The sequence below is a fragment of the Anomalospiza imberbis genome, chromosome 5 (assembly GCF_031753505.1).
Source record: "Anomalospiza imberbis isolate Cuckoo-Finch-1a 21T00152 chromosome 5, ASM3175350v1, whole genome shotgun sequence".
Lineage (NCBI taxonomy): Eukaryota > Metazoa > Chordata > Aves > Passeriformes > Viduidae > Anomalospiza > Anomalospiza imberbis.
Window position 1 is genome coordinate 62,045,463 of NC_089685.1, and position 23,599 is coordinate 62,069,061.

The 23,599-nt window shown below is 42.7% G+C and overlaps 1 protein-coding gene and 2 long non-coding RNA genes across 3 annotated transcripts in view; 1 reads left to right on the forward strand and 2 right to left on the reverse strand.

Annotated features, from left to right (window-relative positions):
* The first annotated feature begins 402 nt into the window (after positions 1-402).
* XPNPEP3 (X-prolyl aminopeptidase 3) lies at positions 403-18,187 on the forward strand. Its single transcript, XM_068191364.1, has 10 exons — positions 403-534; positions 2,011-2,127; positions 4,595-5,002; positions 6,741-6,943; positions 7,779-7,841; positions 9,198-9,311; positions 12,229-12,314; positions 12,803-12,986; positions 14,462-14,582; positions 15,400-18,187. The coding sequence occupies exons 1-10, from the start codon at positions 474-476 to the stop codon at positions 15,564-15,566; spliced, it is 1,524 nt and encodes a 507-aa protein (XP_068047465.1). The 5' UTR covers positions 403-473; the 3' UTR covers positions 15,567-18,187.
* LOC137474621 (uncharacterized) overlaps positions 2,127-23,599 on the reverse strand; it is a 28,917-nt gene continuing 7,444 nt past the window's right edge. Inside the window, exons 2-3 of the long non-coding RNA XR_010999434.1 lie at positions 3,723-3,834; positions 2,127-2,418 (exon numbers count right to left, since the gene is read on the reverse strand). This is a non-coding gene — a long non-coding RNA (uncharacterized lncRNA). The remainder of the gene's footprint in view (positions 2,419-3,722; positions 3,835-23,599) is intronic.
* LOC137474622 (uncharacterized) lies at positions 17,204-19,898 on the reverse strand. Its single transcript, XR_010999435.1, has 2 exons — positions 19,713-19,898; positions 17,204-19,544 (listed from the first exon to the last, which is right to left on the reverse strand). It is a non-coding gene; the product is annotated as an uncharacterized lncRNA (long non-coding RNA).

Below are 23,599 nucleotides of genomic sequence, written 5' to 3' on the forward strand. Positions count from 1 at the left end.
CCCACAACCGGCCCGGTGCCGCCCACCGCCAATGACTCCGCCCATGCCGAGCACCGTCCCGCCCCTAAACTCCATGAATGCGCCCACAAACGTCACGCGGTGCCGTGGAACCTTCCAGCCCGCCCCGCCCGTCTCATTCCGAGGCCCCGATCCCGCCCGTCTCATTCCGAGGCCCCGATCCCGCCCAGTCGTTGCCCCGGGCCTCCGCGGCGTGGCGGGGGGCACGTTCTGGGAGCGGCAGCCGCGGCCCGGCAGCTGCGCTCCGCCCCGTGCGGCGCCGCTCCCCCGCCGCTGTTGCCGCCAGCCCCGGCCGTGGCGCGGGCTCCCCCCCGCGGCCGAGGCGGGCGCCTCCGGGCGCTCCTCGGCCGGCGCGGCGCCCCCATTGGCGGCGGGCGGCGCGCGGTGATGGTGTCAGCGCGCGGCGCCGCGGCGCAGCGAGGCCCCGCCGTGCGCCGTGTGCCGTGTGCCCGGCCATGTCGCGCCTCCCGCAGCAGGCGCTTGTCCTGGCGGCCCGGGGCTGGCGCGGCGCCGCAGGTCAGACACCTCTCCTCCCCCACGCCCTAACACCGCCCGCGGCTCCGGTAGCGACACCCGGCGATCGCAGCTTACAGCCCCGCTTTCGCTTCTCGGGTCGAGGGAAAGCGGCTCTCCCCGGCGGCGCAGTGGCAGCCCCGGTCGGAGCTCAGTCCTAGGGAAGAACAGGCAGTAACTTGAGTAATAAAGCAACGGTAGAAAGCTCCTCGCTGCCTTCACGGTGTTGCTTTATTTAGTGTCCGCTGTGTCCGTCTCCTTGCGAGCTGTCCTGTTTGCTGTGTACGTGGAGAATATCAGTAGGAACACCCGTTTTAAACTAGACTGCACAAAAAGCTGCAGTTAGATTTCACCGCCCGGGTCTCCGGTCAAGCATCACCTAGTGAACGCTTCATGTTATGACTATTGGTCGTCATGCATAAATGATCCTGGCTTCCACAGCAAATCTGTATGTGTTGCTGTAAGCCTCAGAGTCTCAGCTACCTGAAAGGCAGATGTTTTCTTGTGTTATCTTTGCTTATGCTGGTGAAGAGTTAAAAGTATTTGTTCTAAGAATGGCAGCACAAATTGTTTTTCTAGTAGGCGCATGGTAAGTAACATAAAGAGCAACCACCTTTCAAAATGTCAAATAGATGTTTACCTTCTGACTGCCCTCTCCTTCCTACAGGTCTGGTTGATTCGTATTCAGGCACAAGCACTTTTTCAGCTGCAAAAGGCTGTGACTGACAAGTCTAAAGGTTCTGACAATTAATTTTTAATTTTAGATTTTATCGTGCCCATTCCCAGCTCACAGATGCATACTTGCAGTTGTCTTTAAAACTCACCTGCTTTGGTTGTGTGTGGGTTTGGAAGTGGGATTCATAAGTGTTCGGTTTGGCCAATGCTGCTGCCAGGGAAGGTCAATACACAAACAGGGACTATCAGGTATCCTCCAGAAAGGAAAAGAAAATCACATTCCTGTGTAAACCTGCCTTATTTGATGGTTTCTTCCCAGCATCATTAGTAAAAAACAGAACTGGAAAAGCCTTGAAAACTGTATACTTGTTCCAGATGAGAGAAAATTTTTGTAGACATAGTCCAGAAGATACAATATACAGGTGTCGTGCTTGGAGCCCTGTGGTGTTTGAGGGAAGTAAGGGAGGGAGAGTGCTGAGTGCATCATGAACACCATTTGTATGAATTGGGATGTGCAAACCAGCAGAGCTTCCCGGGTTTTGTTACTGGATTGTCAGGTTCAGTATATATTTGTTTCTTTCTAGATGTTCCATGAATATTTGATTGTCAGTTGAGTTGTGTGCACATTGTTTCATAAACTATTGTGATGCACAGCAAATGCAGAAGTCAAGGTGGGATATTTATGTCATATAAGTGAAGGAATGCTGCTAAGAGTCTGATGACTAGACCACAGTTCTCCAGTTTCCTAACTGGAAAGTATTGAGGTTTTTTTAACCTTGACACGGTGCATTTCTTTTCCTCTAGTTTGCAAGTCATGTGCTCTCCGAAGATTTTCCATCCAGCCTGCTCAGCAGAAAAAGATTCCAAACCGGTATTTGGGCCAGCCCAGCCCCTTCACGCACCCACATCTGCTCAAACCAGGTGAGGTTTGGGCCCTGCATGAGCCAGTCATTGATATTTTCTTGTCTCCATTTTTCTGAGTGTATTGATTTGCTGCATCATAGAATTGTCTGTGGTTTCAGGTGTTTATGGCTACCTTCATTAGCCAGTAATTATATTTAGTATCTAATTTCCTTGTCTGAGATGGTACGGATTCCAAAAATAGGCTTCACATGTGATGGTTTCATAGCTTCTTTCTTTTTTCTCATGACGTACTCAGGGTTGTTTACTTGGGTGCTGCAGACCTTTTGTGGCAGTGGCATTTTGTGGACTCTGTGTCCTGCAAATAAATATGGTTTTTATTAAGAGGGACTCTTTTGTGCAAGCTGAACTGTCAGAATGGTTCATATCCCATGTCTTTTGAGTCACAAAACAAAGGTGCAGTTCAGCAAAGGTGAATGGTGAAGGATATTGATAGATGAACACCACTTGTCTAAAGAATGTGCCCTGTTCAGAGGAGTATTCAATATGAGGAGAAGGAGAAAAAGAAGCTTGTGACTGTGAAGTTAGGCAGTAGTGATAGAAGCTGAGGTTGTGCATTTTTTTGAGATTCATTAAAATGAGCATGTAGGCATAAGATCACCACAATTAAATCTAAAAAACAAAAAGATTGCAGCAAAAATATATTCAGGAATATGTCTAGGAAAACATTCTGTGTTCTTCCATACGTGGGTATAAAGGGAGAACAGATGACTATGTGTGTGTGTGTATATATATATATATACACACACCTGCATTGAATTGTAGTATAGTTCGGGTCAGAAGGAACCTCAGACAGTGCACAGGTTCCCCCTGTGCTCAAAGCTGGGCTAACTTCAGCATTAGATCATGTTTATTAGGGCACTCATTGACAGCTCACAATAAACGAGGCTGACTCCTTAAAGTGCAGCTGAAGCACTGGAAGTGAATTCTAGCTATCAAAAGTATTTTTCCATTTAATAAAGTAGAGGTGGTTTCCTTAAAATAATATGACATTATCACAATTACTGTTTTAAAAAGTAAATGCCTTTAATGCAAAGGAAATTTCCAGGCCTCACAGTTGGAAGACAGCTGGGATCCCTGTGTTTCACCCCATTGCAGCTTCTGAAATTCACTGGACTCTGACAGTTAAAAAGCTGACTGGAATGCAGTGGAATATAGGAAATTTGCAGTATAACTTTGTGGAATTGTGAGGCCAGATTGCATTAAAATGGTTTCTGTGTTCTCTGTCATTTCTACATTCACGGACTAAAATAGATGTGGTGGGGTTTTTGGGTTTGTTTGGTTCTTTTTAAAGACTATTACATCTAATAGATATTGAGGATATAATCAAAAAGGTGTAAAAATTAATGCAAATAGAACTTTCCCCTCCCATTGCACTCATGCAAGAATCTACTTACAGTACAAGTCAAATGTCAATTTTTGTTCTAGAATTGTCACTGTGTAATACATGAAAGAGGAAGAAAAGATTATGAAAGTGGAAAGTTAACAAACGGTATCAAAATTCAGCCTATGTTAAGGCAGGGTATTAGTCAAAGTACTGATTAAGGCTCTTATATTTAGATCATAATTAGAGAGTCTCACAATTTTAAAAATACATACTTCAGCTGTTGCTGGTTGTCCTTTGAAGTTCAGTCCTGTTTTGGTGAGTATCTTGATTGCTGTACTTCATGTCTTTTGCGACTGGAGCAGTTGAAAGAGTACCTTCATCTGAGAGATCATTTGCTTAGTTAGTGTTATTAGAAATACAGTATTTAACTTTGGAAATTTGAATTGTTAAATATTGACAAAAGCTACATATGCCCTGGAGAAGATCCCTTCCCTTAACAGGAGTCTTGATGGCAGCCTGCAGTCCATGGTTTGTTTCTGCCTGGAATCTTGTGACTGCTTAGACTCTGCAACCTCTGTGCTTCTGCCTGATCTCCCAGAATATCTGACACTCAATCTGTCCCTTTTGGTTTAGAAATAGTCATTTTATGAGTTTACTTAGTGTGTATTTGAACAAACATTCTAGCTTTATCTGAGGAAACTAATGCTCAACCTCAAGAGGCAAACTTCTGTTCAATGTCCATGCTGTAAAACCCATCAGTTTTTAGCAGTCAAAGTTCAGTTTGCCTTGCTCCTTCTTCTTTTTTTTTTTTTTTTTTTCCCGCATTCTCTGCAAACATTTGGATGTTTGGATGTTTGTCTAAATCTACCAGGTTTTGTGATTTCTACTTTTGCACAGAAGTAACTCAGCATCCAGCAGTTGGTTAAAACCGATGTCTTTTTGTGTGATGGAGAAGCAGCCTAAATGAGGATGTGCTGTAGGAATGGAAGCTGAAGAGGAGCAAGGGGAAGGCTTGGGAGGGATTACAAAGAAGGCATGCACATGTAAGGCATCAGGGAGTAGGCAGGAAATCAGGCATGTGACTAGTAAAATACCCTTAGAGCCTTGAATTTCTCCATCTGATTTGTTTTGTATTCACAGGAGAGGTAACCCCAGGATTGTCACAGGTGGAATATGCTCTTCGCCGACACAAACTGATGGTGTTGATCCAGAAGGAAGCCCAAGGCTGGGATAGTTTGGACCACACAGTGATTCTGCTGTCCAACCCCACGTACTACATGAGCAATGACATCCCCTATATTTTCCACCAGGACACTAATTTCCTGTACCTCTGTGGGTTTCAGGAGCCTGACAGCATCCTGGTGCTGCAGAGCATTCCTGGCAAAGCGCTGCCATCTCACAAATCCATACTTTTTGTGCCCCGGAGAGATCCAAATCGAGAGCTGTGGGATGGGCCCAGATCAGGCCCAGATGGGGCAATTGCTCTCACAGGAGTAGATGAAGCTTACACCATTGAGGAGTTCAGGCACTTGGTGGCCAAGCTGAAAGGTAACAAAAATTAGGGAATGAGATGAGGATATGGTTTGCAGAGTCTGTACGGTTCAGGTTTGGGAGGTGGTCTGTGACATCACATTGATACTAAAAGGAACCTGGGGAGGGGCAAGGAGAGTAGCTGTGGCAAAGGCAGTTGGAAGTTCGTGTTAGCTCTTTGAGGGTCACCAATGGATATGTAGTTTTGAAAATTTCTGACTTTCTTGTGTATCCATGTGAATGCCAGTCTGCATATCTCTGAAATATAAAGGAACAGGATAAGCAAGACCATGTTTCTGTTTTAGTCATATCTGTTTGCGGACAGAGTCAGAACCAGATGACATACAGGAAACTTGAACACTTTTTATTCATAGTAGACTTGGAAAACAATTCACACAGGAACATTGTTAGTCCACTCACATTTAGCTCGATGATGACTTGCCCGTGAAATGCAAACATTGCTGTCCCTTAGAAATATTCTTTTGCATCTCCCATCACTATGTAACCTCAATACTTACAGTCCAGGGGGAACTTAAATGCATTATAAAATAAAGCTGAAGAAGGCTTATGACAATATAATAAGGGCAAATGTGACTTCGGAGGGGTCACACAACTAGAGGGAGAGAATTCTGAAGTATTAAATACAATCTTGGAATCAGTTATTTTATTTCAAAAAAGGATGTCTTGAAAATGGGTAAGTCACAGGGCAAAGGATGATCAAAGAAAGCATGAAATGTGTGTGAGATACAGGCTGAACAAACCTACTCAGCTTGAAAAAGAGAAAACAAGGCAAGGTATGAGATGTGTATAGTTGAGGAAAGCACAGAGGATGACTATGATTAATTGCTGGTTTTCTTAATTGGTTTTCTTAATTTAAAAACAGAGGGAATGCTGAATTAAATAATCACATGGCATGGTTTGGAACCTCTTAAGTTGTAGATCATTCATGGAAGTTTGGAATATCAAAATTGAAATGGAGTCAGAAGTTTTCAATTCTGTGGGGGAGAGGTCCATGAAAAGCAGTAGATCAGCTAAGGGCAATACTCTTTAATGAATGCCCAGTTTCTTCAACATTTTCTCTAAGCACCTGCTAATGGTTATTTTCACCAAAGCAGGAGGGCCATGGTGGACATCAACAGTGACTCAACATGGCTTTTCTACTCATTTTTATTTAAAATGTTCCATGAGGAGAATTTATTGTTAACTGATGTTCTGAATAAATTTCCACTGTGGGTGTGTGCGTTTTCAGTAAGCTCATTTTATTTGAATGGCTGAAATAAGCAGTTGTTTCCCCAAGTGTTCGGAGATGTTGATGATAGTGATCTTGATTCCATGCAAAAAGGTGAATTGCTTTCCATGGTCAGTGTGGACAGGCTGAATGGGAGAACGATTCAGAAGGTGCACTGTGATGTGGTGGCTGCTTAGCTTACATAAGTGCAACTTTGACACGTGAATTCTGAATAGATCTGAGCTAGATGCATCTATTTAGTGATGGCTGTAAACCCCATTATTTGCCCAGAAGTGGAGATTTGTCCAATCTATATGCTATGAATTGGTAATCTTCCAAATTTAGAAGAGATTGCTGGTATTCTGTGACAGTGAAAGTGTCTATATAGCCTGTCAATGTAGAGTCAGAGAAGATTATTTTTCTCAAACACAACAACAGGTCTAGTTTAGGAGGAGTGAGTTAGTTTAGTATGGGGAGTACATTTCTGCATTTATTTTAGTCTGTGTCAACTTTGGTTTTGTATTCCAGGTGAGTCCAACATGGTTTGGTACGACTTGAGAAAACCAGTGCATGCAGAGCTGCACTCTGACTACATGCAGCCCCTGGCTGAGGTAAAAGCTCGGAGCAAAAACCACATCCAGGCCGTTCGACATCTCGTGCAAAACCTTCGGCTGATCAAATCCCCTGCAGAGATTGAGAGGATGAAGATAGCTGGCCGGGTGACAGCAGAGGTAATGGGGTTGTGTGCTCTCCTAATGAACCAGTGCATTCCCTTGGTGAGGTGACAGGAGGTGGAAGGAGAGCTTTGGTCTAATCTGTTACTGAACTGCTCTGTCTCAACCACTGGCTGGCCTTGGCTTCCTCCACAGGGCAAGGGGAAACTGGAAGACTGCTTGGACTACCAAATTCTCTCAATTAACATAACTCCAGTGAAGAAAAGCCAGCAGGTGTTAGACTATGTTTAAAAGCAAAGATTAGCCTTTTCACCGTCTTCCCAGCTTCCTCTCTGCTTTCCAAAATAATTTTTTTTCCCATCTATTATTTTTATTTTGAGGAAACAGGATTTGTATGCAGATGTTTCCTATGTATGTGTTTGCATTCCCCCTTCACCCTCAAATACCTTTCGAACTCAATGGCCACTTGTAAACAAATCTGACAGATACCTCAAATGCAGTTACGTTTTCATAAATATTATTAAAATAGAGAGCCAAGTAGAAAAGAGAGGTACAGATTGTCTTTCTCTGAAGGAAAAGCTGCATAAGGCAATCCTATTAGACCTGAGGGTAATCCACAGGTGAGACAACTTCTAAAATGCCAAACCATGGGATCAGCCTCAATCATCTAATCTTTTTTTTTTCCCCAAAACCTAGAGTCAGTCATCCCCTAAATACAGTTTCATAGGGAATACATCTTAATTGGTTCTAGTCTTGACAGCACTTTCAACAAAGAAATTGGTGAAACCCTCTGGTTCTGGGCCAGCTGATTTTGGGCCTTCCTCAAGAGACAACAGGTGAAAAATAACAGTTCAGGCTCCTTTGCTAACTGAAGATCCCTTCTTTTTCATAGGCTTTCACAGAGACGATGTTTGCCAGTAAATCCCCCATGGATGAAGCTTTTCTGTATGCAAAAGTGAGTACTTTGTAGCTGGAAGTGAGATGGAAGGGCTGGATGTTGGTTATCCTTCCAGGAAACCAGCAGTGTCAGATCTCTTTATCACGTGTCTCCCACTGTAGCACATTTATTCACCCAACCCTTGTGGTTCCTTGGATGTGCAGAAGAGTCAGTGTGAGGAACTCTTCAGCTGTACTTCCTGTACCCTTATTTAAAGAGTGTAGCATTTGTCTAAGTTTCTCTCTGTTGATGTCTTTTTGTACTGTATTGAAATGCAAGACCTGCTAAACAATTGGAGGTAAAATTTTCACCTTATTCTATTATACAGGTCTGTTGTACAAAATTTAAGTGGTTATAACACCTGTTTGTAAAGCCTGCTTCTCTTGCCTCTAGCCTCTTACTACATCAGATTACCACAGCTAATCTTGAAGCTGTTTAGATGCCTCTCAGTTAGAAAATAAGGACTAATTGGACTGCACATTTGGTAACTTTGTAAGGAATTGCAGTGAGATGCCTGTTCAAGAAACATCAGCATGATTTGACCCTCTGTTACCACATGGATGGGCCTGTGCTGACATGGCACTGGCAGTACGGAGTTGAAAAAACTACTTTATTTAAAGTGTATTTTACAGGTCAGTTTTTCAGTCCAGACCAGGATCATAAAACCTTTGCTCCATGTAGGCATCCTGGAGTATTCTGTCCCATGTCATTTTGGTAATCATAGAAAAGACATGCTATTAACTTGTTGAGGGTCTTTATAGATGTAAATTTATTCATTTCCATGCTTTCATCAGCTTCATCATTCAAGAAAGGTAAAGGTCTTGAGACTTATGGTGCTATTTTCTATGCCCTCAGACATCAAGATAGTGCATACTTTCAAACCTTCATGAAAAATAGATACTGCTGTAAATATGCTAGTACTTTGCAATTTTAAAAGACAGAAGCAAATCATGACTGTTGTCATGCTGACATATAGGATCTTTTAAAATTCACAAAGTTGTATGGCAAATAAGAGCATGATAAAAAGTTCACAAAGTTGTATGGCAAATAAGAGCAAATAAGAACAAATCCTCACCTGGATATATGCCAGTGTAGTGAAATGTTTGAGACAGTATTGAACAGCTTGTACCAGAAAGAGCTTCCTGGAGATCCAGTAAAGGCATGAAAAAATCTTGAAAAACTGTATTTTTTTTTCCTCCAGAGTTCTTGAAAAATATTTAAGACTGTTTTCATTTAGTCAACTCACTTTCTAGTTTCACTTTGTATTGTACAAATTAAGAAGACAGTTGTAGGACAAGAATTAATATGGTTCTAGGGCAGTTAATCACCTGAATCAGCACTAATGGTTTCCTCTTCTCTGTATTGTTACTCCAGTTCGAATTCGAGTGCCGGGCTCGTGGTGCTGACATCTTGGCATACCCCCCTGTTGTTGCTGGTGGCAACAGATCAAACACTTTGCACTATGTAAAGAATAATCAGCTCATCAAGGTAACCATTGTGCTGTCCAGTAACTTGAAATGCAGTGCTGTGATATACGTTCCCTAGCTGCTGCTTGTTTTGACTGAACAGATCAAAGCACTTAAATATGTATTTTTTTAAGTGAGCAAGGGAAAAATTCCTGCCTTGGTTAATTTTACTGTCAATGGCAGATTCAACTTGTCTTTCTTTCCTCTCAGTTCTTGGTGCAGTATTTTCTGAACAGTGCAAGGACTTGCAAACAGGGTTGCAGATAATTTAGTGAACATGTCTGATTTCACAGCAGCTTGCAGTGCTGGGGGCCTCACAAAATAGGGGAGCCATTGTCTCAGGCAGGGCAAAGGCCCCGGGGGGCTCTTCTGCTGTCACTTGCATTCCTTGGCCTTGCTTTGCAATATAAGGGCAAAGTGCATTCCTGCTCTGCTGAAGCTGAAAAGCATTTTGGTTCCATGTAGCCCAGCAAAGCAGGGAAGGGGAACAAGTAGGGAATGGATCAGCATTAAATGTCAAGAGGTGGAAGAGTGGCGTGTTTTGTCTTATTTTGAGGATTCTCATTGAATTGAACCCTCTCCAGCTTTCCTGACAATAGGTCTTTAGATTCAGATAAGTATCTTCAGGGGCAGTATTCTCTCACTGCTCTGCTCACTATTTGCTTTTCAGAGGAGCATATTTTTCCTCTGTCTTAATGCAGAATGAAACTTTCCCACTAGCATTGTCTTTTCTTGAAGCTGGGATGCTAGCAGACCTTGAAATGATGTGCGGAGACAAATGTACAAAAGATATGACAGGCTGCTTTCGGCAGGAAGGAGCTTCCTTTGTCATTCTGTTGTCCAAGGTCAGGCGTGCTGCTGTAACTGCAGTTGCTTTTGTTGAAGTTGTTCAGTTAAATGACTGTCACTTGTTTTTTTCCCAAATTATTAAGTAGAAGATTAAACCCATAAACTTGACTCTTTCTTTGTGTGCTGCTTCCTACAGATCTTGTTTCCAAATAGGCTAACAAAGTGTCTAATTTGGGAGGTGTCTGAATGTTTCATTCAGTCGTTTACTTGAGGGCTCTGCTTTAAAGAAAGAGGACATTGGCATCCTGGCCAGTATCAGGAATAGTGTGGCCAGCAGGAGCAGGGAGGTCATCCTTCCCCTGTACTCGGTACTGGTGAGGCCACACCTTGAGTACTGTGTCCAGTTCTGGGCCCTCAGTTTAGGAGGGAGGTTGAGATGCTTGAGCGTGTCCAAAGGAGAGCAACGAGTCTGGTGAGGGGCTTGGAACACAAGCCGTATGAGGAACGACTGAGGGAGATGGGGTTGTTTAGCCTGGAGAAAAGGAGACTCAGAGGTGATGTCTTCAACTTCCTGAAGGGTGGCTGTGGTGAGCTGGGGGTCGGTCTCTTTCTCCGGGCAACAACAGATAGAACAAGAGGACACAGTCTCAAGCTGCGCCAAGGGAGATACAGGCTAGACTTAAGGAAGAAGTTTTTTACAGAAAGAGTGGTCGAATACTGGAATCATCTGCCCAGGGAGGTGGTGGAGTTACCATCCCTGGATGTGTTTAAAAAAAGACTGGATGTGGCGCTTGGTGCCATGATCTAGTTGAGGTGTTAGAACATGGGTTGGACTCAATGATCTTAAAGGTCTCTTCCAACCTAGAAAAAAAAATTCTGTGAAAAAAAATTCTGTGACAAGCACAGCATAAGGCATTTACTGGACAATCAAACCACAGGCTGAATTCCCTTAGTCAGTAAATTGTTACTTTGCTTGTTTAATTGCTTGGAAGATGGCAGGTGCTGTAATTTCAGATTTGCCTTAAAGAATTCAACCAGCTATTCTGAAAAAGTTTAAAAGTACAATTTAAATAGATAGTTAATGGCCTGTCTGTTCAGTGGGATAGTGAGGTCTGTTCACTGCTGGTTTATCTACTGTGTGTCTGTTTGTGTCACTTAACTGTACATAATGATAGCAGCTAGCACTGGAAGTAGCACTAGCCCTGAAATTTTGCTGGTTTAATCATCCCGTGAGCATGCTGCAATTATGCCTTGTTTCCACATCATGTCTGCTGGCACAGTCATGGATCTGTGGAATGAATCTCTACATGTAGTGTAAATCTGCAGAAAATTTACTCCAACCTTTTTTTAACATCTTACTGCTCTATTTGTTGTTAGCCCCTTTAAGGAGGGAAAGCAAGGCAGTGGTTTTGTTCCTAGCCCTTTGTCTTTCTTCTATGTGATTTTTTGGGAGATGCGTAGTCATTGATATGTAACAGCTTTGCTGAAGTGAATTGGAGAGTCACATCTCCAAAAAATTTTTCTTCATCACCAGGTATTTCCAGAAAGGTATGTTGAAACAGTCAAGAAAGTCCTAGAAGAGAAAGGGAAGGTTGTACATGCTATTCACCAGTGCATTTACAGCAGTGATACACTGTCAGATTTTGTGATACAAAGTGATTTTTGCTGGGTCCTCATATCCTATGACAAGGGTAAATTTGTAGCTGTTAGTGATCATGTTGGGGGGGGGCTCAGAAATCCTATGCTTTTGTTGCGAGCCCCCTCTGTCTCAGTCACTATAGCTGAGAACTTCTAGTGAAAGGAGTCATAGGCATAATTTGCTGGAGTAAGCGATCCAGGTGCGAATAGGACTTGTCTCAGAGAGCAGAGTAGTTAGAGGCAAATGCCTTTTTTTTCCTCCAAAATCTCCATCTTAAAAGTTCAGACAGTATATAAGCAAAACAGTCAGATACTACCTTACAGAGCAACAATCCAACTGGAATAGGCTATTTAGAAACAGTAGTACCTGGGGTATTACTCTGCAAAAGGAATTCACTTTTCTGCAGCTGCATTGTGAAAACAGAGGCATAACCTCCTTTCGTGCTGTCAAATAGAAAAATCAATTAATAGCTGGACTGACCCACAGAGCATTCATTCCTTTTATTCTCCAGGATGGTGAACTGGTCTTGCTAGATGGTGGATGTGAATTTTCCTGCTATGTGAGTGACATCACACGTACCTGGCCTGTCAATGGAAGGTATGCTGCAGTAGGTTTTTTTGAAGAATTTTGATAAGTTCTTAAATAATTGATGGATTGAGTGTGTGTTTAATCATAGTTTTACCATGTCCCATTCTGTGCTGCTTCAGAGTAATCAAATTATATAAAGTAATCATTCAGTTGTATTCCCCACTGCCTCATTAATTACTGCATGAATGTATGTGATTATTGCTATTTTCAGCTATTACAGCATGCTAAACGTGCAAATAGGGCTTTTGTACATTCAGCTGTGGCTGACTCCAGTTGTGTGTAAGAAAACAGGAGTTTCAGTTGATGTGTACGTAGCTCTGCCAGTTGTGAATTTGCAGGTGTGGCCTTTCATACAAGGAGACAGTTGCTTTGCTTTCTGGTTTTCCCCTGCTCCATCCTCTGAATCTGTACCCAGAACAGGTTCTGGGGACAGAACCTCTTTTCTTTTGGAAACAGAGATTTAGTTGTGAGATATTCCTTTACTCAATGGCCTTCAGGTTCACCAAACCCCAAGCAGAACTGTATCAAGCTGTCCTGGATATCCAGAAGTCCTGCTTGAGCCTCTGCTCCCCTGGCATGAGTCTGGAAAATATCTACAGCCTCATGCTGAGCCTTATTGGACAGAAACTGAAAGACTTGGGTGTCCTGGAGAGAAGCATCACTGACAGCCATTTCTTCAAGGTACTTCAATTTTTTTTACTCTAGTTTACCACTGTTGACTCTAGTTTACTCCTATTAATCCTGATTGCTTTATCCTTGGGTAGTTTTAGGGCTTTAATTTGGGTCAGGAATGTACTTTCAGGATGTCTCTTCTAATTGCTGCTACACGGTGCTTTAATTCATGTTGTGGGCTGGTCTCAGCACAGGAATGAATTTCTCTGAGACAGAGCTAAACTCCAAGATGTGATTCAACTATTTGGTGCACAGTTTGGCATGAAGTAATCCCCAGTCTTATATGCACATAATGTGAATATTTGCTCCTTGGCTCTTGCTGTTTCACTCTGCAGATCCATTGCCATTGCTCTGCACTACTTGCCAGCGCAGAAACGGCTTTAGAGCACAGTCAGAAGGGAAGTATGGGCACTAACACGAGATTCTGGGTCCAGGCTTGACTGCAGGCATTTATTCGTACTTTTGTGGTCTGTTTAACATCACGTAAATCTGCAGTGCCACCAAAAGGTGCAGCCTCTTCTCAGTCATTCTGTCTGCTGCCCCTTCTGCACCATCTTGTGTCAGTACTGGGACTCACAGAGCTACCTGGTGCACAAGACTGGGAAACTGGTCCGCATTAGAGCTGAACCTGCAGATAAATAGGATTGGTTTTCAGTTGGAGAGGTTTATCCGGTCACTCTCGCTGCAGAGCTGCATGATTGCTGATGCCAACACTGCAAAGATGGCGGAACCAGGTGACGGCACTACGGCTTTTGGCAGTCGGACGGGTTCCTGCCGGATTTAGTTGCGTGCGGTGCCGGTGCCATGGCAGCCCTGGCTGCCGCCGGCGGACGGAAGGTGTCGTGCCGGGTTCTTCCGGCAGGTGGAAGCACAGCCAGATGGGAGCAGCGCCTGCGCTCAGTCCCCCGGGAAAGAGGAGCGTGGAGCGGGGAGGAGTTCTCGCTGATTCCTGCTTTAGAGGGAGGGAGGTTAGGATGGTGTGAGGGGAGGCGGTGTCCTTGCCTTGTAGAGGTGGATTAAAATCATGCTATATCTACCGAATGAAATCGGCACAGCATGTGCACTGTTGTGCATAAGAGACCACTTTCACAGCGCAGAGCAGCTGTACCCACTGCAGTCAGTTGTGAAGGTCTGCTGATGGGAGTCGCGCAGGGCTGGGATGTTGAAGGGTTGGGAAGGGTTGGGCAGCAAAGCTCAGCGATTTGAAAATTGACACCATGCTGAGATGGTGATGGCTTTGGGCTGTTCTTTTCAGTGCAGGGGAAAGGCAATCTGCAATGTACTCATAATAGGCACCTGGTACTGGTGGGTTTTAAAGGCCATCCAGTTCTAGTAAATGGAAGGCAGGCCCTGGTGACCTAGGCATGGCAGTAAGACTGCTAGTTAAGTACATAACTATTCTGTCTCTTTTCCCTATCTTTTGTATTGGAACAAGTTGGGCTGTGTTTAACTGCCTCTGTGACACTTATTCTGTCTTCTCTTAGGCTGTTCGAAAATACTGCCCTCATCATGTGGGCCATTACTTGGGCATGGATGTTCATGATACCCCAGATATATCCCGATCGCTCCCGTTCCAGCCAGGCATGGTGATAACCATTGAACCAGGTAAAAGCAGCCAATGGTGGACAAAAACATGCAACACTGAGGGTAACAGTATTGCCTTTCAATAATTAGCTGGTCCTGCAGACCATAGCATTGACATCCTTTCTGGTGAAGCTGGAAACTATAGCAGTATTGGAAAGCCTTAAGTTATTCCCCTCCCAAAGTCATTACAGTATTAGAAAAACCTATTTCCTTCCCAAACATAGCCAAGGTAACATGTAGTGGGAGAAAACTCAGGAAGCAAAGTAGTGTAGAACTTAGGCTGTACAGCAGAGGTGAACTGCAGTGCAGAAATCAGGGTTGATTCACTTATGCTGTGTTCTGTGTTCCTGCTACTGAACTTCTACCAGTCACTGGTAGCGTCTCAAACATTGCAGTCTGCAATTACAGGGATTCACAACTTAGCTTTGCAAATTAGGCGTACTGTGAGGAATCTTTCTTTCTCCTTGTCACTAGATTTGGAACTGTCAGCTGGAAACTTATATTTAATGCTTGCCTCTTCTCTCTCTCTCTATTCAGAACATTGTTAAAGTCATCATTGTGAAAGTAACATAGAGAGCAAGAAGTGTGAAAAGGCCAGGTGTGGCTATGGAGGTTTTTATTAATGTGCTGATATCTGTAGGCACAGAGGGACACTTTCCTTTCTTTGCTCACCAACAGCCATGAGTGAGAGGAAAGAGATTAACTTGCCATATTAAAAATTCTCAGGATCAAACACGTTATGTTGCTGAAAGTCCAACCCCGCTCTCCTGGTGGCACAGTAAGGGAAACGTGGTGTTCTGGAGAGTGTTGTGTGTTTTAATTCCCTGTCTTCTTTCAGGCATTTATATCCCTGAGGATGATGCGAGTGCTCCGGAGAGGTTTCGTGGCATTGGTGTGCGCATTGAGGATGATGTTGTGATAACAGAGGATGCACCTCTTGTCTTGTCTGCTGACTGTCCCAAGGACATCTACCACATTGAGCAGATCTGTGGCCGCAGCTCATGATGCCCCTTCTCTGCCTCTTTCATCCTCCTTGGGAGACACAGCCCCGCAGGGATGCAGATCCCTTAGCTGGCTGTAGTTGTCAAGTGATGGAAGGCATGGACAGTTGATGGCTGTTTCCAAGACTGGGACTGGGCAGTGGAATGCAAAAGGCTTGGGTACTGAGAGATGAAAAAACAAAGTAACCTTTTCTGTATGCAGTTTTCTTCTGATTTGTGCTGAACTGTTGTATGATGTGGGAGTGGATTCATCCCTCTGCTGTGTGAATCCATGTGTTCTGGGTCCTTGAGGGGGGTTGAATTTTGTCAGTGCCACCAGATGCATAGGTACAACAGCTAAGACCAAGGCCCCCTTTTTTCCCCCTTAGCAGCAGTTTCACAACAGCCAGATTTTAAAAATGAGGCTTTTATAAATGCTGGTTTTGGATAAGTGTCAGCTTGAATTCTATAGAACCATGTAAGAAGAGAGTCTGGTAATCAGGGAGGTGGGTTTGGTGGAGAGGTGGTTGTATCTGAAGCCAATGGAGAATTCTTTTAGTATTTTATTCTTAGTATTTTAAAGATAAGGATGTGTTTAGGCCTTGTTCAGGCATATGCAAAATAGGCCTGCAGCAGGGAAAAACACCTTGTCTTTCAGCTTATTGGAGTGTTTGGTAATTTCAAAAAGTACAAATAGGGCTCAAAAAGTTAGACCTACATATTCTTGCTGTCTTCCACATTCCCTTCTTTTTGTCCCGAAGGTCCATTCCTTTTTCCTGCTCTGAGTCCCTCTCTACCCTAGGCTGTTGATTATGCTGGACTCCTCAACTGATGAGCTGTTGGTTGTCACCCAGATGTGAGGTGTCCAGTTCTGGGACAGTCACAGCACTTTTCTGCCTTATGCTTGCTGTGTGCTGTAAGTGCCAGCAACTTCAGCAGTGTGGTTGTGAAGAGTCTGCCCTATGGCGAGTGTCAAGTCTTTACATGGCTTTTATATGGAATTAATTGGAATTAAAAGTCATTCTTCTTTTTTGAACTCTGAGGGCACGATAAGAGCTGACTTTTGGGTTTTTCACAAAGTGCTCTGATAATATTTTTGAAGCAGCTGCAAATGTTACTGGGGCTAGATGAAGAGTAAAGAGAAGAGTTTTCTACCTTGAACATCAGCCTACCACCCAGGCCATTGTATGCCATAGTAAATACACCTACTAGAGGCAAACACAGCATCTGTGTATTTACTGAAAATACTTAGACTATCAGCTATTTAACATGTGTGAAAAATGCCTCTCATCAGAGCATCTCCTGTTATTTACACTTGCTGTTGCATCACCTTACTTCCTTTCTTATGATAGCTTTCAGTGCTCATCTGTTACTCTAAATTTTCTCTTCTCTTCTCTTCTCTTCTCTTCTCTTCTCTTCTCTTCTCTTCTCTTCTCTTCTCTTCTCTTCTCGTCTATTTCGATTATGTCATTGCTTCCTAATCCATTTTACTCTCTTATCATCATCACTGCCTCGTCCCCAATTTGGCCTAATTCCCCACAGTGAATGTAGCCAGAATCATGTGAGGAAGATGGTCAGGGTTCTGGAGTTTGACCTCTGCCTCTGATGCTATGTAATCTCTAGCAAAATCTGCTCTTTTTTTCCTTTTTTTTTTTTTCCCTCTTCTTGTTTTTTTCTGTGTTTTACTTAGTGAAGGCCAAGTGGGCAATGTCTTGCATCTCTCATTGCATTCAGTGTGAGCTGGGTGCATGCACTGGGGTTTGAATTTTGGCACCTGAAAGGCAGCCAAGGCATGCCATAATTTTATTTTCTAAACATGACCAAAAAATGCTTTTGCAGGGTTTAGTGTATCAAGTTTCATCTATTTAAGGGAATCCGCTAATCTCTGATGGCAGTGCTTGTTAAATGCTCCTGTGTTGCAGTGATAGCTACAGCCTAAAATGTTAGAAGGGAGGCTTCCTAAGTATGAACACAGACCTGATGAGTACTTTTGACATTGTTCTGATCTCTAATACATTTGTTCCAGTTACACCTGTTAGAGCCATATCAACTAGGCCAAATCTCGGGGATTTTGGAACTATGTAGCAACTTAAAATAACATTAATTTGAGAGATCTGCCCATCCGCCCACACATCTAACAGAGTTAATAATGGTACATAATGTAAATAAGCCTTTACAATGCATATACAAATTATTTTTAAAATAAAATATTTTTAGGAAGTCATTTCTCAGGCTGCCAAGTTGCATGCTGTTGAATAGATACACGCACCTCCAAAACAGCATTATTTTTCAGGGAGATTTATAAATTGTGTGTGACCTGTCTTAGACTTGAAATAACATTGTCAAATGTAGGCACATGCTAATTCCTACTTCTCTCAGGAAAATCCTGCAACTTGTAAACACCAATAGATGTTAGGAATGCTGCGGATGAATGTTTCTGTTAGTAAAGAAGTGTTTGTAACTCTGCTGAGTGGAAATTAATGGATCTGCTATGACTGCTGACTGTATCTGATTTAGGCCATGCATATTCTGTAATTCTTCCACTGTGTTCAGCCATTTTTTCAGCATAAACTGCTGCTGGTTTGAATCTCTTGTTCCATGTAAAAGGTGCATTTTACAGAAGGTATTAAATCTGCATCCTATGAACCTCAATTTTTGAAAGCTTTTTCTCGCTTGTTGCAGAGATGAATAATCTGTGACCTACACACATGCTGCAGTGTCCCTTGCAAACAACCAAATCCTTGAACATTTTATACAGCCTTCATCAAGAAACCCTAAAGAGCTTAGTTCTCTGGCTGCTGGCATGGCACATACCTGTGGTGTATCTCCCCTGGAGCTGATCTCATCCTGCCAGACTGTCTGCTTCTGCCACAGGAGAGATTCCTCACTCCAACCACTTGGGTGCAGGAGCAGCTCTCAGTGGTGGCACAAGTCAACAGCTGCTTGGTGAGGGCGTTAGTGGGATCACAGGGAGTGAAAGAGAAATTGAGGCGTACACAAGTTCATGTGGGGAGAGATTTGATTTCACATGGCACAGGTCTTAAGGACATCAGAGTATGAGAGAAAGAGAGCCAGCCATCCCTATGGAGAGGCTTGCTCTACTTCCAGGGGAACCCTGAGAGGCTTTTGGCTTTCCCACTTCACCTTCTGCCACGGGACTGCTTTGCCTTGCAGAGAACTAGTAAAGTCCTGTTGTTAAATACAGTGTGAGCAGAAGTACCAATTTGCAGATTTGCTTCTGTCATTGAAGTGGAACAAAATTTGACATTTAACACAATTTGGCATTCTACCTCTATGTGGAAAAATACAGTATGTCTTTCCTAAAATTGCATTCATTATTTTGCAAAGGAACGTGGTGTAGGAAGTAGCAAACTGAGGTAGCACAGTAAAGAGAATGGAGATGGAGAGGTTTGTGACTGTACAATGCAACAAGAAAAAAAACAGGAGAAGGTTGTGATTTAGAGCTGCAGGGATGTGTGCCAGGGGAATGGGAGAGCAAGGAGAAAACAACAGGGCATAAACTGGCTATTCAGTATGGTGTCAGAATGGTGTAATAACACCAGAAAACTGGTTATGCTATTTCATAACCCTGATTGATTTGTCCTACTCAGTAGGGAAGAACAAAAGAGTCAGATTGTATTGATAAACTTGGTCTTAGCAGTTAGTTTAATTATTTCTTTTAAAAATCAATAGAATTATCATATGAGAAAGTTTTATGCAGTTCCAGGTTATTGATTATGTGTCATATTTCAAATAATGGGAAGGGAAAAAAGTATATTTCTAGGCAAAATCTTCCATAATGATGGAGGGAGCAAGGCTGAGGTTACATGCTCTTATGCTATCCAAATTATTGCCTTGGAAATTGAGTAATTACTCTGAGGAGAATTACCATAAGGTGAAAAGAGTTAGGGTTAAACTTAGAAAAAAATCTGTATGAGATAAATGACAAAAATGTTTTAATTGTGATATTTAATAGTTTATGTAATTGGATAGCAAAACTGCACTGACATAAATTGATGGTTTAAAATTTCTTCTAAACTGAATTGTCCAGAAGCCTGTACAGGCATCTCTTTATTCATATGCAGATCTAAAGTGCATTTAAGTTTATAATTCTGACATCATTACAGCACATCTGTTAAATATGTTCCCTACATGTGTGCACAGCCTCCACTTAATTAAAAATCATCCTTTGGACACTGTCACAGTGCTGGCTCTAGGACTGGGTCTATAAAATCCACTGCATTTAAGAGATATAACAATAAATTACATTTTAAAGCAGTATTTATAATTGAAATGGACAGTGAGGCACCATGGGTTCAATGACACTCAATTTCAGCTCCTTTCTCCTTCTCAGTTTGTCTTGCTGCCTTGACTGCCTGGCAGCTCTGAGCCTCCTTCCCTAGCAGCAAGTGGAGCAATGAACCCCTGTCTTCCTGGGACAGCTTATGCCTCAGCCTACCTGGTTGTTTCTCTGAAGCACCACCCAATATTCGGCTAACCAAAACCAGGCTTTTCAGAAGACACGTAGAAAGGAACAAGGAAGAATTTCCAGCTCCTCCATGTGTGTGTTACCTTCACTTGCTGACTCATATCACGTATGCCTTTTTAACAACCATGACAGAGTTATCCATTAACTATGGCAAAGGGGAAAAAAAACCCAAAACAACCTGTCTGGGTAAGTCTGACAATGAGATTTTTGAACAAAGCAAAACTTAACAAGCAAGCTGGTTCTAGTTCTAGAGCCAGAAGTGAGAATGTCTGCTATAGGCTTCAATATATTCCTTCCACAGGGATGCTGGGGAAACAGGTAGCACTGCAGGAGCAATGTGCAGTCTTCGTTTGGGAGCTTTTTGCAGATGCTGGTCTCAGACATGCTGCGGGGTGGCAGAACCAATAGTGGTTAAAGCTCTGTTTTGGGTTTTTTCCTCCCAAGACCATAAAGAGCCTGTGGCTTTTAAAAGGAATCTCAGTTTTTCATAATTTAAGCAGAAATATCACGGCAGCGCAGGCTGAGAACTCTCAGCCTGTGGTTCAACTAGGAGTTGTTGTCATTCCAGTGAAAACTTCCGGAAATGCAGTTCTTTCCAGGGAAATAGCTCACTGCAATCTTTTTTTTTTTTTTTTTGTGAGTAAACTAGGCCAATGTGAACAATATTTTTTGAGGGAGAGAAGCTCAGCTTCTTTTTATTCCCAGCAGAGCAAGGATATCAATGCACAATAGGACTGGCCACTGATTCAAGTTCAGATTACATGGTCTGACTCTTGTACCAGGAAATAGTTAGCGGAAGTCAGGTAAACTCTTATCATGTGAATATTTTACTTAGGTAGTGCTTTAAGTTTGGGGATAATATACTTTGCTCTTTCAGTCTAATGTGCACAGAGTGTAACATACAACATCTGTGTTGCCTACGGGAGCTACAACCAGCGCCTCTGTAATTAATAGTATTACATCTCCACCATGAGCACCCAGCAAATTATTAGAGTCATTCAGAGAAAGCAGAGCTGCTAATGGCACAGCAGGGGGTTGGGTTTGAGCGTTCTCTACAAGCCTTGTTCCAGTCTACAAAATCTGGTGTTCCTGGTACTACCTATGAACACCCTTCCTTACCACCTCTTGGCAGAATGACCATTTCTATTGGGTGGCCTCTGCGAAGTTTGTGGTGGCATTTCTGTGCTGTTGTCCTAATGTGTCCTCAGGACCTGCTTAACAATTTTAACATTGTTTCTCGGATAGACAAGATTTGATACAGCATCAGGAGAGTTCTGCTGTGGAGCCGGGTCTGGCTGGCTCTGTGCAAGCTGTGCCCTTGGTGCATCAGCCCAGTTGCTTGTGTCTCCCTCTCCTCAGCAGGACAGAGAGGCATGGCCCTACTGACAGCTCAGGCATGTCCTTACATCCCCATGCAGCTGCTCCTGTCACAGAGGTTTTAATCTCCAAATGTCCTCTAACTCTTCCCCCTCTGGATTTGCAGAGGTACCAGTCTGGAGCCAGAAGCTGTAGCCTCTGGTGTGCTTGTTGCACTGACCAATTGTCAGAGTCCATATGGTGCCACTGACGCTCCTGTGATGCATTGCAGTATCTGGTATGTATATTGCTTTCTAATTTATGCTTTATCTTCTTCTTTTTCCCAGAAGATGAGCTGTTTAACAGCTACATGGGTGTTACTGTGGTGACTGTAACCAAGCAAAACTGTGCAGTTTGTACTGAGATAGTTTTTTTGTCTTCCCTGCAGAACAGAGAGAGGTTTCTCATGAACTTTCAGTTCCGCACCATGAAGTAGAAAGGTATAATTCATCTTCAAATGCACAAGTGTATTAATATCTATACACAAACATCACATATTAGGCAAACAAATGTTGTGACTTCTAGCTAGTTAGAGACTTAAAAGATGTTTTCTCAAACCATAATTAAGATTGGTTAGATATTTGACTCGTCATTTCTTTGTGCTTTGTTTGGATTTCTCGTTACATTTAATTTTACCCTAGAAGTTCCAAAGTTTGTAATTCTTCGGCTTTGAATAAATGCATTATCTCTCTAACGTATTTTACTCTAACTCACTGCTGTATAGCCTTACCTTTGCTTCCATTCTGGTTTTTTTTGGGTTTTTTTCACTTTTTTAATATAATTTCCCTGCAGTATGAGGCTTTTTTTTTGGGAGACAGCATTCTGTGATTCTCACCTGAGGAGTGCCTTTGCAGAAAAAGGTGGGAATGTGTCATCTGAAAGATATGGCTATTACTCCTGCAGCTTCAAACTGTAAACTGTGTGAGTTTTGAACCCAAATGTGCCATTCTAACTTAGGTTTTTAGGGATATAAAATTGAACAAGTATAGCAAGTAATGGAAATCAGGATTGTAGTCCAAACTTAAATTCCTAATAAACTGATAACTGTAAATTAATCTCAGCAATTAGACATAAAAGCTATTTTCCTCTAGTGCGCAACTCTTTGAAATTTTACTAAACTTTAATAATAAATTAGAAGACTGATAGACTGTTTCTCTAAGCTCTTTTGAGACAAGAATTGCACCAAATGCCACATTTCTGAAGGACTCAATTTTTAAATTATTCATAACCTAATAGAGGACTGAGTTGAAATCCTCCACAATATTGCCTATATTCTGTTAATACCCTGAATGAAAGGGTAGGAGGGAGATCTTTCATCAAGTACTTTGAGCACCTTTCTATTACAGCCATTGCATTTCACCTCCTCAATTTAGTGCTGAGCCTGGCAGTTCATGTGTGACAGCAACAGATCCCTCAGAAAGGCATCAAGCCTTGATCAGAAGGCTTGTGGAGGGAGAAGGATAAAGAAGGAGAAAGGCTTCTTTCAGTCATCTGCTCCAGCTGTTAACCACCCCATCATCAAAAATTTATGCACTTTTTTTTCTCCCACCCCCTATAATGCCCGAACAGGCATTATAGGGAGGGTAAGGAGCAGCTTTATACGTTTAATGAGCCTGCTCTGGGTTCAGTGTAGCCTTGACAGTGGAACTGTGACTGTACTTCTGTGAAAACATCTACAACTGTGAAATTCATTCGCATTTCTGAGTCCACAGAGTTGCACAACAGGGCCATTCACAGTTTAGCAAGAAGGACAAAGAACCAGAGAGGAAAGAAAGAAAGAAAATGAGCAGTGAAGAGACATATGTGTTGCATGACTCTCCTCTGGTAGAAAAGATCCTGGATGTATACAAACACAAAAAAGAAAATCAAGTCTTCTGGTAAATAGTGCCATCTCCTTTTTATTTTTTTCCCCTTGTGTACTTAACATAATCTTGGTGTCTTAAAAAAATTAACTGTAATGATACAAAAGGGGCTGCAAAGTGACTCCTCTGGACCTGGATCCACACTACACTGGGACTTGCCCTGCCTGCCCCTCTTTTTGCCATCATGTTTGTTCCTTTAAAATAAGCAACTGTACAAGACACAAGCATTGTCCAGACATTATCTAAGTATTCCCTTTATTCCCTGCATCATCTGGCTTTGATCAGACACTATTCATTCCAAGACAAAGTGAAAGAAAACTCCAAACCTGAAGAGTAAGTAGAAAGGAGAGA